Consider the following 18,987-nt stretch of genomic DNA (forward strand, 5'->3'; position numbering starts at 1 on the left):
GAGAAAGAGCCCGAGGCTGAAGTGACCTGCTGTGTGTTATCTCGCCATATTTGAATGCTCGGCAACCTGTTTTTGGCTCGTCAAACACTTGCCACGCTAATTTCTGGATCTGTTAATTATTATTTGGTTTACTGAGTCATGTCTTTTAATCTCATGTGGCTTCAAATCGCCGGTTTTGTTTTGCTAATAGTCCAAATTGCAAATTTACAAAGAAGCAAAAGCAGCAAACTCTCCCCATGAGGAAGCTGTAATCTGTCATTTTTGGGGGTTTGAATGAGTCATCAGCAATCAGAAATCATTCATACTACCATGATAGAGGTATTCAACTTTATTCTGTATATTTCTTTCAACCATTTGATCTTCCTTCTCTGTATATTTGACTTGTCTTCATTTTCTGCTTTCACTCTTTCGCTCGCTGCTTCAGTCTCCGTGGGAATGCAGTCGGACATGTTTTCAGTACGATACTCCTGTGTATCGATCCGTGCGCCGTGCTAACTGCACATTCCCTCCTCATCGCACCGACAAACCATTTCAGGCGTTTTTGTTTTTTTTTTTTTAACGGAGGATCCTCTGACGATAAGTGACACACAGAAACGTTTGAAGTCAGGATGTCGTGACTGTTTCGGTGGCCTTTGTCACACCGTGCTCATCTTGCTTCCTGTCACCCTGCACACAGCAAAGTGAAGGTGATTATAAATCACTCAGTCAGCAGATAATTTCAGCAGGTGACGTAGTGGTTTGGGGCGTAACTGAAAGGTTTTGTTTCCACAGGTGAACCAGATTCCTCCCACACGTGACGGCACGGTGAAAGTGGTAGAGGAGCGTTAGATTTGTCCTCGGGAGGAGATAAGAGTGTCTGTGATGGTGCAGTTTGGCTGATCGATGTCTCATAATCAGATCTGTCTGTCAACCGCCTGAGCACACACACAGAACGTTTTCATTTATCTGTACCATCAGTGTGCTTAGATCATACCCCAGCTTTACTAGACTTGCTGGGACAGCCCGTCTTCACACCCAAAACAACCGGGGTTGATTATCAAGGCGGTGAAAACGACTGTTGTTGATGTCGCTGATCTCTAGCGGCTGTTTTATTATTTATTATTTAACGTTGAGTTATTGTAACTTACGTAACTTATGTCATGAACTTAATGGAACGTTTAATACAATTTGCCTCACATATGTAATGAAAGTAGCGTACTGATTTGAGCCCAAACCGCCATCTTCTCCTAAACCTAACCAAGAAGTTTGGTCGCCTAAACTTAACCAAACTGCTGGTTAAGTTAAGTAAGTAAGAAACTTTTGAGAGTTATTGGAAATCTACCTATTCTGTCACTTTGGTGCCAAAACAAGACGTCAGTGCGTCTGTTGTAAACGTCCACTAGGTTTTGTAGAGTAAAGTCTTGGTTTAACTTTTCTGCAGATATTTCAAGTGCTAATCAGAATCAGAATCAGAATTCCTTTAATAATGACGTTAAAATGCAGAGTTTGTTTACAACCTGAGTGTGATGATGTTGCTGCCTTACTCGACCTACTGGTTCCACTGATGTCGCTGCATTTTCACAATTAGCTGGTGCGTGAATTGAATTAAAACATCGTTAAAACTGATGGGCAGGGCGATGACACCTTTTTGAAAACATCACCCCATGAATGTAACTGTAAATGCACAGTGTGTATCCCCTTTTGTACTTTCTGTTTCTATTCAGATATCACAGCAATACTTTTTTTATTTTGATAATTTAGATAGATGGATGCACTTTATTGATCCCAGACAGGGAAATTATATTTGCAATTTTAAACATGAGATGAGGAAGAAACTTTCAAGGCCCTCTGTTGTCCGTCCTTCATGACAACTGAATCGAGATCCATTTGTGAAATATTCAAAAGAAGTTGTCAAGTGGCAAAATTGTGATTTAAATCAGTAAACATCTGGTCTGGTCATCAAAACATCGGCCTTCAGGAACTATTTCCAGAGTAACTAGTGTGTTTGTGTTGTGTTTGCCCTCCTTCTCTGTCCTGCCCGGCGCTGTAATTCTGTAGGAGTCTTTGTTAAGACAGTGAGCTACTGTAATGTCTCCTGTAGAGAGAGAGCTGAATGCTGAGCCATCAGGATTTAGTCCAGCGTGGTGAGTAGAGCTGCCTCAGAGAGCTACAGCTTCATCCTCCGCCTCCATTCCTGCCACCTTAACACCCGTCCTGTACATCAGTGCACATCAGCGCCAGCTGTGGCACCGACCTCCCTCCGTCACTGTGGTGAGGCGGTGAGAGGAAATACAGAGCAGTGTGTCAGGGTGGTTCACATTCAGGTCTATTTACAGCACACACACACACACACACACACAGATCGTTTGGAGTTAGAATAGTGTCTAATTAGTGTTTTGTATGATTTTTGAAAATGACAGGGTTCCCTATAACCATGACATTTCATGTTTTTCCTGAAAGTTGGAGCTCTTGCTAATGAACGGTCTTCACTCTGTCAGCCTGGCTCTGTCCCAACTACGACAACACAATCCGCCCATCAGCACCTGAAAAGCTAATGAACGTGTTGTATCCTGCTTGTTCAATCCACAGAAAGAAAAGCACAAGTTGCAGTTTTGCTGGGGGGGGGGGGGGGGGCTACATGTGGGGCTGTTTCCGTCACAAGCAGCAACAGCAACGGGTCGTTTTTTAGACTATTTCAGTGAACTCCTGAGCTCTAGAGGTGCTGGTCGATGAATTTGAATCAGCAGGCGACTGTTGTGAGATCAGTCATGAATCTTTAACAGGATACGTCTTCTGGTCCTTATTTGCATGCTACTGAACTGGAAGCTCTCCTGTAAATATGAGTTTCCCTCCAGTATTCGACCTCAAACCTGATCAGTCACATGTTGTAACCGCGGTATCCTTGTGGGTACCTGTGTGCCAGTTTTTCAGAGATGCTGTGACTTTGACTCTTTGGTTTAGCAGAGTTCTAGTGTCGATGATTGTTATCTAAAGGTTTAACGAGCACGGTAACCATCTTATGTTTGTCATTTAAAGGTAAGGTTAAAGCCGGCGGCAGCACTCCTCAGTGATGTGACCAACTGGATTACACTGCATCTTAATTAAATTTCCCCGACTGACTATGACCTTTTTTGGGAACAATGCTGTTTACGTGACAGTTTCGGTTATTTACAAGAATAGTGCAGTCACGTAGTCGTGAGTGTTGCCTAGCGACAGCAGAGTTTACCTGTGGTTGGCAGGTTTCCTCCTCTCTGTTACTGACTGACTGACAACACACGGGTGTTTTATTGACTCTGTGCTGCGAGGCGATGATATGAAGTTGCTTTTTTTTCTTCTCCTCACTCTGGTGTAACACGCAATCCATTCTGGTTAGGTAACCGTGTTTGAATGTGTGTTTGTTTGTGTGACAGCCTGGTCTGACGGCAAAGATATGCTGCCTCGAACAAACAGCGCCGAATTAGTGAAAAAGTGGCTGAATTACCAAAAAAAATCCACTTTTCGATGAGGTTTCAAGCCTTCGTGTCAAAGAAAGTGACAGTAAAGAATGATGAGAACTTACCCTGAGAGGAGATTGTTGCTTTCGTGAGGAATGGCACAAATATCACAGTGGTATTTTTAGTGGGTTACATCACTGACTGTTGACAGAGAACTAACATATTGCTGCTGTTCTGTTTTCTTTAGATTTGATTTCAGTTCTTGGGTCACATTTTGTTCTTTTTCTGCAGTAAAACATTTTGCTTCAAGATCTGACTTTGCACTATCCGACTGGGAATATTCTCCTCCCCTTTCCTGGGAAAAATAGCTGCTGGGTTTTAACTTGTGTGTGTGTGTGTGTGTGTGTGTGTGTGTGTGTGTGTGTGTGTGTTTGAGTTTTTTACCTATAGACAGCTTCTCTAAACCTTATTAACTCTTAAGTGGGGAGCAGAATCTGGAAACAAAACTATGCAGACAGGTCAAACTGCTCCATGCTGGCCTCCATTAGGGCTCAGACATGATGGACTTTTTCTTACTGTGGTGGAAAAGTAACGTGTTCCTGTGTTCTGGTACTTTTTACCACCAATGCCACTCCGTCTTCAAACAAGCGAAGCGTCTGCTATTACAGACCTAATAATTAGGCTTTAGTCTGGTTTGGCTTTTTCAAATTGCAACATAAAAACAACACATTACTTATATTCTAATTATATAAACACATTGCGATGATGATGATGATGATGGTAATGAGCTCAGCCCTGCGGTGGCATCTTCACAGCAACAGATGGAACCACGAGTGCAGAAGTCAAGAAGATCTAATGGCCAAACATGCAAGACAATGTTGCTGCGCCTCAAACCACAGAAACAAAGACGCTGAAAGAGACCTCAGGACGGCTCTGTGACAATGGTCATACGCTCCAACATAACCGCTCTGATCGTATTCAGATTGATGAGAAACAGTGTGAAATCAGTGATTCTAGTGTTTTCCTGCTCTTTGGACAAGCCGTCTTCTTCTGTGCATAATCTCCAACATTTTTTGCCTCTTTAGTTTCACAGTCATCTCAGAGGCTAATCATAAATGTCAGTGATGATTCCTAACAGAAATAATACCCACCAGGTGTTCCGCTTTATCACCGTGACACGTTCATGCCCAGGTCTGATAGTGCTGCTTCGTATCATCTAAAATTGGTGAAACAATGAGGTGTTCTAGCTTCAAGCTTTAAATCTGCTCTTCATATAGTCTTACTTATAAAAATAAAAATCATTTTGGACGCACAAACACAGCAGAGTGCAGAGTCATCATCTTTTATTACGTTGTGACATGATAAAGTTTCTTGCATCATCACATTTTTTTTTATTTTTTTTTTTAAATCCATCGCAGTAAACAGAAAGATAATCTCTGTTTTTAATCTCTTTAATCCATCATGCAGAGTCGAGTGTTTTCACATCAGTGCCACATTAGATTACACTCTTCCATCTTTGCTTCCTGTCATCTTACACCAGAAGAAAATAACATTTCCAAGATAAAATCCTTTACAAACCTAACTGTCAGCCTCATGTGCTAGAATACAAACATTTAAAAAAAGAGTCCTCACTTTACTTACTGCAAAATGACGGGGAAGTAAACTAGACACAGATTACAGTCAGTGCCTCATAACTCTAATTTCATATTCTAAAATAGTTAAAGTTAGACAGGCTGAGTGTCTTTGCAGAAGCTCCATCTTCTCACTGCAAGAACGGCCCAGTTCCTCCAGAAGCTTTGGCCATTAGTCTGTAATTTCCTGTTTTCAAACAGTTTCCAAACACTCTTGCTGCTGCCGCAATGAGTGTTATGTAACGTCAGGGCCCGACATTGTGTTGGTATGAGGAGAACAATGGCACAAGAGTAGTGTGTTCAAACCTTTTCTTAGTGATACGATCTGTCCTCAGCTGACTACAGACCTACTGGCTCCCTGTGAACCAAATCTCCTGCAGTTTATTTTCCATCTAGAGCTGAACTGATCGGCCAATTAATCTGTCGATGAATTATTGAATTAATTTCTCACTCTGGTTCCAAATGTGAATATTTGCAGGTTTTCTTCATCTTCTATGAAAACAAACTCTTTGGTTCTTGAACTGTTGAACACGTAGGAACCATTTTTCACTCTTTTCTCACATTTTCTAGATCAAAAAGTGACCGATTATTTGCAAAAACGATCTGCAGATTAGTCGATGGCGTGCATGATTTAACGGAGAAAGAAAAGAGCCCCACCTGCGCAAACTTTACTCCCATGCAGGGAAATGTGAGTCTCACAGCAGTGAGTCTACGGTTGTAAATGAATCCTCGTCCTAGTCATTCTTGGCTGCTCTTAGAGCTTAGTTCTAATGTTGGCAAATCAACATGCTATTGGTTAGCATCATTTCATGAGGTAAAGTGTTGGATAAGTGGGAGTTTTGACCAGTTGGTGGCGCTAGATGAAACATGGAGGTATCATGAACCATGTGTGAATTAACCATGAATTTAATGACAGTTCATCCACTGTTTGTCGGGCTCTTTCTGGACCAGCATGACTGTAAAGCCATGAACACTGAGAAGCTGCAAACACAGAACCACTATAGTACCGGTAATGGTGGACTGGCTGTTTAAAGCAGTGCCTTGAATGTGCCTTTGAGGCCCACGTCTGCACCGCTGAGCTCCGGCCGCTGAGTAAATGTGTTACCTGCTGCTTGTTTGGAGGAAGGCTCTGAGTCACACAGCCTGTCAGCAGTCAGCGGCCGAGAATGTGGGAAAATGAAAAGGGAATGAAAGGGAGAGAGGGATCAGCGCTCCATAAAGGCCCTGCAGGAAGCGTCCGGGTCCCACCCCTCCTCCACAGGCTGCCTCTCACCTGGCCGTCTGTGAAACCTGAGACCGCAAGTTACTCTGCTGGTTTCCGTCACAGCGCAGGAACACCGTCTGAATCCTGCTCGCTGATGGAAGCTGTCGGAGGGAGAGAGCTGAGCTGACGCAGCAGTTTCATCTGACTGAGCATCAACCTGATCACCTCAAGCCTGTTTTTATAAATCTGTGCCTTCAGACTGTAAATGCTGCAAGTCAGACGCCCCCAATGGGTCAAAGGTCACAGCCATTAACACTGTAGTGCTTTGATTAGAGGAAACGGTCCTGTTCAATAAGTATTACATTAACCCTTTAGCATCATATCACCTTTAGGAAGTGAACGTCACATCTTTTTAAAGTTTGATAGAGATTGATCTAGCAGGCCCCAGACCCCCAGGTTTGGAATCACTGTGCAAAAATTGATCAGCAGAGTTCTTGTTGACTGACTCACTAACTGATGATCAGCTAATTGTTTCAGCACTAACTGAAACAAACATTCATTCTTGCTGTTTATAGTCAAAAAGTGTAGAATATTAAGATGATTTGTTAATGATATACAGATATATAAGATATATAAGAGTCTGTATATGGACCATACGTAAGTTAAAGGTATAATAAGTAACATTTCTGCATTTAAAAGTCTAAAAATGACAAGACTTATGTCATGTTATATATTTTTTTTGTGTTGTGTACCTAAGTTTTCCTAAATGTCTTCATAAAGTTAGTGTTACCATGATTATTTCAACCTTAGATAACAACATAACCCAGTTACCCCACTAATGAATTCGTACCTGCAACGGTGGTAAAGACAACAAATTCCCATGATGCCACACTGCTACGTCTCAGGGTTACGACATGGGAAGACGTGCTCGCGATATTTTTTTCAAGTGGTAACATCGTGAGAGCACTGTTGCTAGGCTACGCTGCTAGGCAACACGGAGCATTCCTCACTGTTGCCGTGGAGACGCAACCAAACAGTTTAGCTAGCTAGCAACGGGGTAATATAATGTTAAAGCAGGAAATGTGAGGCCAAATGTCAGCATTTACTGGATAAACTTTATACATCTAAAATTACTATATATATATAAATATCTATCCTCATTTTCTACAAACTTCAACATGTCACAACTCAGGAATTCTGAGCTTTCATCAAATTTCCCCTTGTGGAGGCACGAATACCACAAAAGGGGTTTGGACTGTAATCGTGAACGCTGTAAACACGAGCCCATTTGAAGGCAGCGATTCTTTTCATTGACAGAATCCTTGTGGCAATAATTACATACTGTTCATTTCATACTGTGGTCACCCCCCCCCCCTCCACCTCCACCTCCGACAGGCCTTGTTGGAAAAAGAAACATGCTTGTTGCTTCCCCCACTTGTACAACAGCGAGCGTGGGGTTCACACAGTGACACAGCGGGTACACTGTCGCTCCAGCTGCTCTCAGGTTGTTTCAGACGAGGTCAGTTGGTGCACAGATTCCAGTGCTGCAGCAAAGCATGTAATGGACAACTTGGCTCTCGTTCGCTCGTCTGTTTTTGTGTTCCCTCTTGTCGTTTTTCTCCTTGTTTTCTTCCATCCCGTCCTTTGTGCTCTGTCTCTCGGAAACATGTTCGTGAAAGTTGTGTTTTCCAGCCGGACTGTAAGAGGCCGCTGGTTTGGTGTATAATTTCACAGATTGCCGTCTTTGTTGAACGCACAGACTTTTCTTAATGCTCCGTCTTTAATTAGACTCCCCTTCGTCGTCACAGTGGAGGAGGTGGATTGTTAGAGGCTGAAAACAGGGCATGGGGGGGGGGCATGTGTGTTAATAGCATGCGTGCCTCGTCAGTGTGCTCCTGTCAGATAAGGCTCAACACACATGATTTGCCTTTCCAGCTATTCTGTTAAGCTGCTGCACTTCCTTCTCTTTGCTCTCCAGACACAGATGCATTCATAATGGCAGGAATACAGAACAGGACGTTGTTGAACAGCGCGGGGAACTCGTTCATACTCGGACTTTTCCCACTTTCCATCACGCTTTAGTCCCTCTGTTGTCTAAAAGCAGCATAATGCCTGGTTTGTGTGTTGCTGGGCAGACTTGTGTTACTGGGAACCTTTACCAGAGGGTTTTCTTGGTCTGTCTTGTAAAGCTGAAGTGGTGGGTGGGGTCCAAAGCCTTTAAGGCTTAAGAGACTCTTCACCTGAGCTCATGTGACAGAAAGGGACTGGAATCCAACCAAAGGTGGATTAGACCACCATCACACCTTCCCAAAGCCCGAGGTGATGATCGTACTATAGAAGAAAAGCTGCTCAATGAATCAACCAGTTTTGCACTAATTAACTTTCCTGCAGCTCCATCAGAGTAGGGAGGCTTTTATTGTGAAACAACAACAGGAAGTCTTGAGTTTGCCAACATCGTACCAACAACATAACCTCCGCTCCTCTCTCTAAGAGTGGTTAAAGTCTCACTGTCACTTCACCAACTTTACTAACCAAGTCAACTTCATGGGCTGTTTTTTCTAATTGTAGTCGAGCAGGATGTGTGACAGCCTGCAGCGCGTTTAACGCCACAGTTCACTGGTTTCTGTGTTTGGTATCAAACTGTTGTGAGTCATTCCCATTTTTCTATGGTCAGTTATGCACTTCATGTAATTTAAAGTCATGTGACTGAGATGCTGACGTGACTGACTTCCCATATTCAAAGAGTGATGCTTCCCAGTCAGGATGCAGGTTACATAGAACCATGTTTTTAACAACCCTGCCATGACTCTATGCAGTAGTGGTACATGCTGAACTTTAGTACTTAAAATGCCCTTAAACAGCATAATTTCCACTAAATCTATACATTTTTAGACGCCTCAACATGTTTGACCTGCTTATCACCACCTCTCGGGTCTGATTATGTTATTATAGGTCTTTTTCTTTCACTTAAACTTGCTGTGTGGTGTAATTGATCAGCTGGCAGCACACTAGACACAAATTGTCATTGTCTCTTTGTAGCAGCGACCAAGCTTTTGTAAGCAATGAGGCAATGAAACCCATTAGGCCGCTCTCTTGTCCCCTGAGAGGGACAGGAGAACAATACCTCTTAGCATTACAATAACAGGGCTTGTGGTCTGTTAGTACAAGCCTCATATTGCCTGACTGTTATTAAACATTAACTGCGGTGGAAGCGCTGCGCCTGTGGCTCACAGCAAAACCTGGGAGAGAGGAAGTATGTAACTGAAGTCCAAACTTTCTTCTTCTCCATGGACTGAACATTACTAATAGACCTCCTGCAAAAGTCTGCAGGAGCAGCCGCAGCAGCCCGGAGGCTGTATGTGGCTTTAAACGGAGGATGCACCTCGAGAGCAGCCGGAGACGGACTGCTGGCGAGGTGTCTGCGGTTCTTCCTGGAGAGACGGCGGTCAGTAGCAGACCTCTTCCTATGAGGCCGACCTCTGAACTCATCCCTGACTTCAGCTTCCTGTCAGGACACAGGATCTCTAGGAAGGGAAGAGATAACGCCTCTGTCTGTGCTGTAGTGCTGCTGCGTTTTGAGAAGTCGAGCTGCTCTACGCTTCACTCTCACCATGGAAAATGGCCCTTTGGTTGAAACTTGGGAACGTTCACACATCTTTCACACATTGTTGCCCCCAGCAGCACAGGACAGATGGAAGTGTTGCTTAAATGAGCTTCTTGTCAATGTCTTACATACATCTACAAGAAATCCTTCGTTCCAAGTGCTGTTAAAAACGAGGATCTGCTCCTTCAGAGTCTGATGCACAGCGATGCTACTTCTGTTCTTATGAATGTGCGTTGATGAGACTCTCTTTTTCATTTTTGTCTATTTTCCTTGTTGCATTTGATACATGAATCGTCGCATGCTTTGTTTTTATTGCATGTTTTAGGCTGAGTGCATGTTCATGGTGAAACTGAAAGCAAAGTTTTCATCATTGCAGTGGTGATGCATGAATTAAACCAGATAGAAATGAACTGTGTAGGCCACAGTGATGGTTGTCAGACATCCCCCAAGTTCCCCCCCCCCACTGGTGACTGCCAGACTTGTTGTCAAACCAAATAAATTAAGATGAATACTGCATTATTTTAGATATTTGTAACGAAACCAGACGTGGTGTATAGTTCCTTTTTTAATCGGATGCTTGCAGCGCAGCAGTGACCTTCACGCAGCTCCTCTCAGAAGATGCTCTCTCACACCTTCATACTTCTCACTCGACGTGTTATTTGTTCGGAGTGATTCTGCAGATTCCAGACAACGCTTTCATATTTGTTGGCTGTTTTCTAATAGTAGACATGCTTGTTAGCGCTATAATCACAACTCGCCGTTTCTCTTGGCTGCTCTCGGTCCACATTCTAAAATCCCATTCATAGCTGCAGTTCTCACCGGTTAAGTGGAGGGTGTGTCTGTGTTTGTGCTGGCCTGGAAAAGGGTGTGTAGCCCTGATAAAAGAGCCATTAGTTAGCAGTCTTTATGGAGCCTTTCACTGCTCCAGTGTGGAGTGAAAGGAGGGGCTTGTTCCTGGCTGGCAGGCCCGGGCCTCGCGCCACGGGTTGGTCACCTCGGCCTCAATAGCAGGCCTGTCTTGAGACCCCATGTCACGACTTCCTGGGAGGGAAGTTGTTTCAGCTGGGGGGGTTAGCTGGCCTGTGTGCTGCAAAGTGTGGGTGTGAGTGTGTTTTCATGTATTTGCATGAGGGCCAAACGTCTTCAGAAGAATCAAAAAGTAGGAAAATGCCTGAAAATGAAACTGTATTTTAGGAATTCGACTTGGGTTTGGTGTTAAGATTCGATTAAATGAAGTTCCTCACAGCTGGAGGAATACAAAATATGTATATAACTATGTGTGTGTGCAGGGGGGCTCTGTCTGTAAGAGGAAAGGAATCTTTTAATCTTACTCAGGATATAGTTAACCTTGTTGTTGCTTGACAAAGACCTTAGTTACAGAAGAGTGGGAGTGTTTTCTCAGCAGATGAAAAGAGAGAGAGTGTTTGTCCTCTTTCTAAAGGCTTGACCTCCCTCCGTCTGCCCTCACACCGCGGAATTCCTCTCACAGCCAACGATAAACTCGAGGTTCTCGTAATCAGAGCTGATATTTGAAGGCCGTAATAAAGCGGGAAGGGGGGGGGCAGACACACATGCCCTTTACCGGGGAGGAAATGATGTAGAAACACAGCTGTTAATCTTTAATAGAAGAAGACGTGTGTGTTGCTGTGAGGTGGGGAAGGCGGCCGCGGTTCAAGCCGTACTTGATTCAGGCCCACAAACCATTTCTAATCTGTCCTCGGCAATAAAATCACACAAGATAAAAGGTCCCATGTGGTGTAAATAAAGTGGAATAAATAAAGCAGAAGTAAATTTTCTGCACTTTTCACCCGCAGTAGGAGGAAAACTCTTCTTCTGCAGTGAGTGACCCCTGACCCAGTTGTCAGAGCAGTGAATGGAACTGGATATAACTAAGAGGAAGCCCCACCTTAAAAGTCTGATAAGTTAACAGCAAGTATATTGTAGATGCTGGCAGGTGATGTGACAGACTGTGATCAGACACACATGTTCACTGACCAGCTGTCGAAGTACGTAGCTACATCTGCTAATGTGTCACCTGCAGCTGAAAGCCACAAGCTCTTTTGAAGTGCTTCAAGGAAGTCAGCTACTGACGTGGAAATGAGTGAGGCACATCTCCTCCTTTTTAAGATTAAGATGAGTTTTAGTTTCAGGGATTAAAAAAAAAAAAAAAAAAAGCACCTGCTGCATCTGTGGTTGCCGGCCGGCGACGAGCTGAGATGGTGGAATCCAGCCCACCGGGCCCGTCCCCGGTGTGAGGGCTCGGCACGTCTCCTCTGTGGCCCAGGGCTGACACGGGCGCATGGCAGGAATGTGACTCCACAATATGACCTAAAAGAAATGAAATGTCACACACGGGGAATGCTGGGAACTCTGCGTTCAGGAGGCCACGTGTGGCGTTTGCTGCCTTCGGCCTCGGCCGGTTTTATTGGTGCGGAATAATTGAAGAGATGGTGCTGTCACTGTGTTTTATGGAAGAACTCGGGGAGGAATGTGTCGGAAGGAGAGCTGGTCTGCGCTAATATGTGATCCATACCTGTGACACGTACTTCTGTGTTTACCAGATCACTTACTGTACTCTGGTCGTGTCCTTTTTCACTGTGAGGCCGAACGCAGTGAAGCGCGATGAGGAATGATCCTCCCTCAGGGCTCCTTATTTACTCCAACAGCAGACGAATCAGTCAGCTGAGCGGCTCTGATCTCTGCAGGTTACGGCTCCACAGAAGTGAAGAGGCTCTTATATTAACTCTGATGACGGACATTATGTTTATCGCTTCAGTAATGACTAATCAATCAAGGCCGAGTCTAGTCACATTGTTCTGTGTTGCACAAGCCGCCCCTTCATACTTAGAGTGAACTCTCTTGGGTTTTATGGAAGTGGGAGAGATGATCTTGCTCTTTTTAGGCCCAAACTAGGGTTAAAAAACAACAGTACCACATTGTTCATTTCAATAAAGAAATGTTTATTTGAAGAGCGGCCATTTTCAGACTCAGTTCAACATTGTCAGACTAAATTTGTGACACATTTTCAGTTTCAGTTTCATACAGCCACACATTTCTAGAACTTCTAGACCACACGTGTGTGTGTGTGTGTGTGCATGAGTCTTTGTGTGGTATTGTTTTAACTCTTATAAAAAATGTGCATATATCATTGATCAGTTGCTAATTCCTGCTACTTTAAGTGCCGTATTTCTTGTCTTGTCTAAAAATGATGCTGTAGAAGCTCCTACCTAAGCATGGCTGTGTGTTCCCTCTGTGTGATGTGTCCCTGCAGGTGGATGGAGGCCTGCCTGGACGAGGAGCTGCCTCCCACCACAGAGCTGGAGGAGGGGCTGAGGAACGGCGTCTATCTGGCCAAACTGGGCAACTTCTTCGCCCCGCGCACCGTCTCCCTCAAGAAGATCTACGACCGAGAGCAGACGCGCTACAAGGTGGAAACATCTCTTCTGTATTTTTATACACCAGAGGAAGATCACGTCGTGGCCCTGAGAATGACAGGCAGAGCTTCTGGTGTTTGGATGAATTTCCACGTCCAAGCAGTGGCTTCGTACATATTAGGACCATTGTGTGTGTGTTTAAAGAATATCTGAGATTAAAGTGTCAAATTTAAAGTAAAAATGTTTAATATTCTCTGAGATTACGGTGGTAACTTTACAAGGACAAACTCAGATATTCTTGGATTATAAAGTCATGAATATGTGGTATAAAAACAGTTTGGACAAGAAACCACATTGTGTCTCTGTGCTTGGTGGATCGACCTCATTACACCACAGATGCTGCTTGCTGCGTCTGATGTCTGCCGTGGATGACCTAATCAAGTTAGACTTATTATCTGTACATGACTTTATCCCAGAATCACACTGTTGTGTTTGTCCTACAAACCTCCCTGGAGTCTCTTCTGATAAGGCTTTCTCTAGAGTCCGGCGGGCCACCGTCAGTGTGTTTACAGCTCTTGTCGTCCTTGTGAATGAGGCTGGATATGAGTCTGTGAACTGAACAACATGTTTGTTGTGTCCTGACATTTGGTTTCTCTCTTCCAGGCGACGGGGCTCCATTTCAGACACACAGACAACGTCATCCAGTGGCTCAACGCCATGGCAGAGAAGGGACTGCCAAAGGTGAGCGTGACTCACATCCACCTGTGTGTCTCTCACACACACACACACACACGCACACACACACACACACACACACACAAATACTCCAGTGTATCCTCCATGCAAATGTACCTACAATTCTAATTAGAGTCAGAGCAGTGTTAAAGTTTATTTTACTGAATATCAGATATCAGCCGGTGACTCTCAGACCTGTTTAGAAATATGTTTTCTGCAACAGTGTTTTTTTCTAAATGAATTTTATCATCATCTTAATCTCCATGCCTCGAAAGACCATATTGGTTTTGTATGATTTAGGGCATCAACTGCGAAGCATGCACATTTAATGTAACGTTAACACTGAATATTACAGAAATTACTGAATTATATTTAGTTTTAAGTTGACTCTCCACCTTCCAGGCATCAATTGGTGCGTGTTAATTTCAGCACAGTATGAAAATCTTAACTTAACTTAAGGTATGTTAAATTGTTATCACACGGCCTCGTAGTTGTGATTAAGAAAAGCTTTGACGACTCTTTCTTTGCCGTACAACCGAGAAAACTCCAGTATTTGACGAAACAGTAAATGACGACAGATATTGATGGAGCTGCAGACGGCAGCCTCGGCTCTGTGCTCTCTTGTGCTGCTCTTGTTTATTTGCTCAGCTTTGTTGTTCTTGTCTCCCTGTTTGTGTATTTATGTGTGAGTACACGAGAGCAGTGGAAAAACCAGAGTCAAATTCCCTGTATGTGTTCACATGCTTGGCGAATAAAAGCTGATTCTGATGCCGTTGGTAGTGATGGATGATGTACCTCAAACAAGCTCAAGTAGATTTTCATACTGTGTTGAAATGAGCTGAAGCCGGTGTGGCTCACTGGAGAGGAGGAAGGTCAGTGGATCTGTAAACTGTGCGTGTTCTGTAAAGGTCCTTTTTAAAGGACCATGCACCGTAAAAGAAGCAAACAGTGGCTTATTATAGTAAAAGTGCTCTTCTGAGAATTTCCCACCCTGCCAACTGTGGGGAAACTCTGAATATCAGCCCAAAATATCACCAATTGGCAGCTTGAACAGAAAATATAAGTAGCTGCCTTCAAAAGTTCCACTGACGTTGCGCCACAGAGACAATACCAGGGCGTGTGAATGCATTACATTGTGTAAACCTCCATTTGAGCTAATACCCTGAATCACTCCGACACGCATGCTGCAACACGCTGGCATGTTATCGTAGCTCCTGTCATCGACTCATTATCCCTGTCTGTGTTTCAGATCTTCTACCCCGAAACCACAGACATATATGACCGAAAGAACATGCCGCGCTGCATCTACTGCATACATGCACTCAGGTACTCTCTCTGTTTCTGTCTCTCCCTCGTTGTGTTTGTCTGATCCTGGATTGGTTTGATTCTTCTGCTTGTTTTAAGAGTCTGAGAAGCATTTAAAAAAAAAAAAAACGCCAACAAACAACAGATTTTTTGTTGCTGCAGAAATCATATGAATTCCTCATTCACTGGAGTTTTTCCCTGAGGCCTGTGGTCCGAGCACGTTTCAAAGTGTGTGACATTTTTATGAGGTGAACAGTGCAGTTTTTCAGCAGAAAGGCATTCAGTGGGACAAGGTATGGAGAGGTTGGTTTTAATAGTGCATTCCACCTCAGGTAAAATGGATGCAGGGGCCAACCAGCAGAGCAGAGGCATGGTGTGTGACCGGCCCCAAACTCAAACCAGTAACACCCAGATGCCACAGAGGCTCATTAAAGATGTGCTTTGACGAGCTCTCTGTGCAAACATGATTCATTTTCATGTGCTACCAACTCTGTGAGGAAACAAAGCCGGTTGTCCACCAGATGATACGAGATTTGACGGCTCGATGGCTGTTATCCAATTGAATAACTGTTATTTTCTGTTAATTCAGTTATTGTTATCACAGCTCTCACTGTGGAGGAAAGTTAAACATTACTCATTTGCATATAATATTGTAATCATGATTTAATATTGGCAAAGTTCCCCTTTTAACTGTTTTAATTAAATCTCACAGGAAATAACATAATCAGGTGATTTGGAGAGTTTTATCCCAAAGAGTTGGATCCTGTTGCAGAATCGTCGACACAGAAGATTGAATATAACTAACAAAGCATATTTCACAGAATCTACGAGCTTTAGGAGGTTTAGCTTGACTCTGCTGCGATAAACATTTGATCGTCCACTGCCTATGTTTGAACTATCCATCAACTCCAAGCACGACTAAAACAACACGGTGACGTGAGTGGCAGCTGGCAGAGCGTTCAGACGTCTGTTTTCCTGCCCTGAAGTTACGTGGCTGCAACATCTTTCACCCCCATGCAGTTATGCTTTCACCGTGGTAATTAGGTTGCACTGAAAGTGTAGCGTCCACGACACCATATGGTCCTTCCAGGGTAAAAAACACTGCAGGGGATTGTTTTGTGTGTATTTGTGTGTGTGTGTTGTTCCCAATGTTGTTTCTGATTCATGTTTTTTGGGTTTCTCTGTCCTCTGTCCACAGCCTGTACCTGTTCAAGCTCGGCCTGGCCCCTCAGATCCAGGATCTGTACGGAAAAGTAGATTTCACCGGTAAGAGTGTTTAGCATCTGTTTTCCTCTTTCCGTCCCTATTAACCCAATTATGTCGTCTTAAATCCGGAGCGATACAAATGTCGCCGCGCTGCCAAAGTGAACATGAAGTCTGAAGTGTGTTGAATGTGTCTGCACCCTGAGAGGAGGAGCGCAGAGGCCTCTCTTCCTCTACGACAGGCCCTGGTGTGGAGGAGCTGCTGGAAATGTGAAAGTCATTAGTAACCGTGAGAGCTTTTCCCTGTCGGTAGTGTTCCCGCTCAGCTCCCTGTCCCAGAGCCAGAGTCAGAAATCTGATTATCACTTAGGAGCCAGGAACAGTCTGTCTCCGCGCTCTCTCGCTCCTCTAAGCCGGCTCCTCCCCGCTCCTCCCCACCCTCAACCCTCGTCCGCTCCCACTCCCCTCTTTTTGTTTTTTTTTTGTTTTTTCCCCCCCTCGGTCCATTGATGTGTTCCTTCTGCTCTGTCTTCTCTCCCAGAGGAGGAGATCAACAACATGAAGAGCGAGCTGGAAAAGTATGGGATCCAGATGCCCGCCTTCAGCAAGATTGGCGGGATCCTGGCCAATGAGCTTTCTGTGGACGAAGCTGCATGTGAGAGGGGGCTCAGATGTCACGGGGAGGGGAGGGGGGGGGGATCTGCAGACTATGAAGTTTAGTTGATTCATGCGTTCATAATAAAACATCTCCTCGACCCACTGGGGATCATTATAATCCAGCCATTCTATGGATTAGTCAGCTATCTACCTAAGGAGCCAGGAGCTCAGTTCACAGGATTAACTGCTCCAGTTTTTGAGGAAGCTCGTGTATTTGCTTTCTTTCTAACGAGAAGATTGATAGCACTCTCATATTTGTTCGTTAAATAGTGGAGACTGGAAACAGCCAGCCTACCAGCACTCCTTCAAGTTTGCTTAATTCATACAAAAAAAAGACGTGAAGAAGAAGAAGTGTAATGTGTTTGAGGAAGCCAGGCTAGCTGTTTCCCCCCGCTTGCATGCTTTATGCTAAGCTAGGCTAACTGTCCTGATACTGCAGCTTCATATTTAATGGACAATATGACATGAGAGGGGTGTCAATGTTCTCATCAGAGTAAATGTCAAACTCTTCCCTCAGGTGTAAGAGCTGTATGAGTAGGACAAAACAGAGCACAATAGGAGACATTACTTACTTAATATTATCAATAATTAGAAGAATCACACAGACAAAAGCCCCCAGAAGTCATTTGAAGCCATCTCCTCACCATCTCCTCACCATCTCCTCACCATCTTCCCCTCCGTCTTCAGTGCATGCAGCTGTGATCGCCATCAACGAGGCCATCGACCACGGCGTACCAGAGGGCACGCTGGCCGCAATGCAAAACCCCAACGCCATGCTGGTCAACCTGGACTCCAACACCGCCCAGCTGTACCATGACACCCTGTATCAGGCCAAGGGGGAGAAGGTGGCCAGCTCACGCAAACGGGTACGAACTTTTAGCCTTCGGCACAGATGCGGTGAATTCTCTGCACAGGCTTCACATGGTCAGACAGGAATGATGTCCTGGGGCACATTATCCTTGAGTGTCCATAAAAGGCCAATATAATTTAAAAAAAAAAAATGGGGTGTTCAAGCGAGTCATTGTCCACTTTTTGAGTAGCAAATAATTGCACAAACAGCCTGAAGCAGAGGGAAATTTGGCACCAGGCAGTAAAATGTAGAGTAAAATGCTGAGGCTGCAGCGATCACTGCGACCACCACAGTAAAGAATGGGGGCTGGAAGATGGACTGGCCGGGGTCAGAGAGAGAGGAATAAAAGCCATCCATCCTCTTGTGACAGGTTTGACAACAATATCTTGCAGTGAGAGATAAATTATGATGTATTATGAATGTTTAGCCAATAGGCATCGCAAAGATCCACATCACCCTGAAAACCAGAACAAGAGAACAAAAGTTCCCTCTGGAAAGATGTATATTTTACTTTGGCCTCCTGCAGGAGGGATATGAAGATAAGTCGTGCTCGTGTGTCCCTGCTGCTGTATTTAGTTTGCTGTTGGCCACAAGTTTGTCGCTCTGCTCCAACAGCAAATGGAGAACGTGGACGCAGAGAGAGACGTCTACGATGAGCTTCTGACCCAGGCTGAAATCCAGGGCAACGTCAACAAGGTCAACGGTAAGTCACATGAACACACACACACACACACACACACGTTTATACGCCGGTTTGTTGATTTATCTTGGTTTCCACGGTGCAGTAGTGAAATGCCAGCCTTTCTCCCGCAGTGAGCAAAGCCTTGAGTGCAGCTGAACAGGCGCTGCTGAGCGGCGATGAGGATAAGTTATACGAGGCCCTTAAAGCCATGGGCGTTCAGAACCTGCAGGCCCAGAACAAAGGCTGGTACCTCAAACAGCTGCAGGCTGACCGGGAGAATAAAGAGCAGGTAGGGATCAGTGTGCAAGCAAACCTGTTGCTTAATGTCA

At 44.4% G+C, this 18,987-nt stretch overlaps 1 protein-coding gene across 1 annotated transcript in view; it reads left to right on the forward strand.

Annotated features, from left to right (window-relative positions):
* iqgap1 (IQ motif containing GTPase activating protein 1) overlaps nucleotides 1-18,987 on the forward strand; it is a 41,956-nt gene that overhangs the window by 4,615 nt on the left and 18,354 nt on the right. Inside the window, exons 3-10 of the mRNA XM_070836169.1 lie at nucleotides 13,124-13,280; nucleotides 13,890-13,967; nucleotides 15,211-15,287; nucleotides 16,465-16,532; nucleotides 17,011-17,124; nucleotides 17,814-17,992; nucleotides 18,592-18,679; nucleotides 18,790-18,947. Of these exons, the coding sequence (XP_070692270.1) occupies nucleotides 13,124-13,280; nucleotides 13,890-13,967; nucleotides 15,211-15,287; nucleotides 16,465-16,532; nucleotides 17,011-17,124; nucleotides 17,814-17,992; nucleotides 18,592-18,679; nucleotides 18,790-18,947 (919 nt within the window). The remainder of the gene's footprint in view (nucleotides 1-13,123; nucleotides 13,281-13,889; nucleotides 13,968-15,210; nucleotides 15,288-16,464; nucleotides 16,533-17,010; nucleotides 17,125-17,813; nucleotides 17,993-18,591; nucleotides 18,680-18,789; nucleotides 18,948-18,987) is intronic.

Source organism: Pempheris klunzingeri, chromosome 1, assembly GCF_042242105.1.
Source record: "Pempheris klunzingeri isolate RE-2024b chromosome 1, fPemKlu1.hap1, whole genome shotgun sequence".
NCBI lineage: Eukaryota > Metazoa > Chordata > Actinopteri > Acropomatiformes > Pempheridae > Pempheris > Pempheris klunzingeri.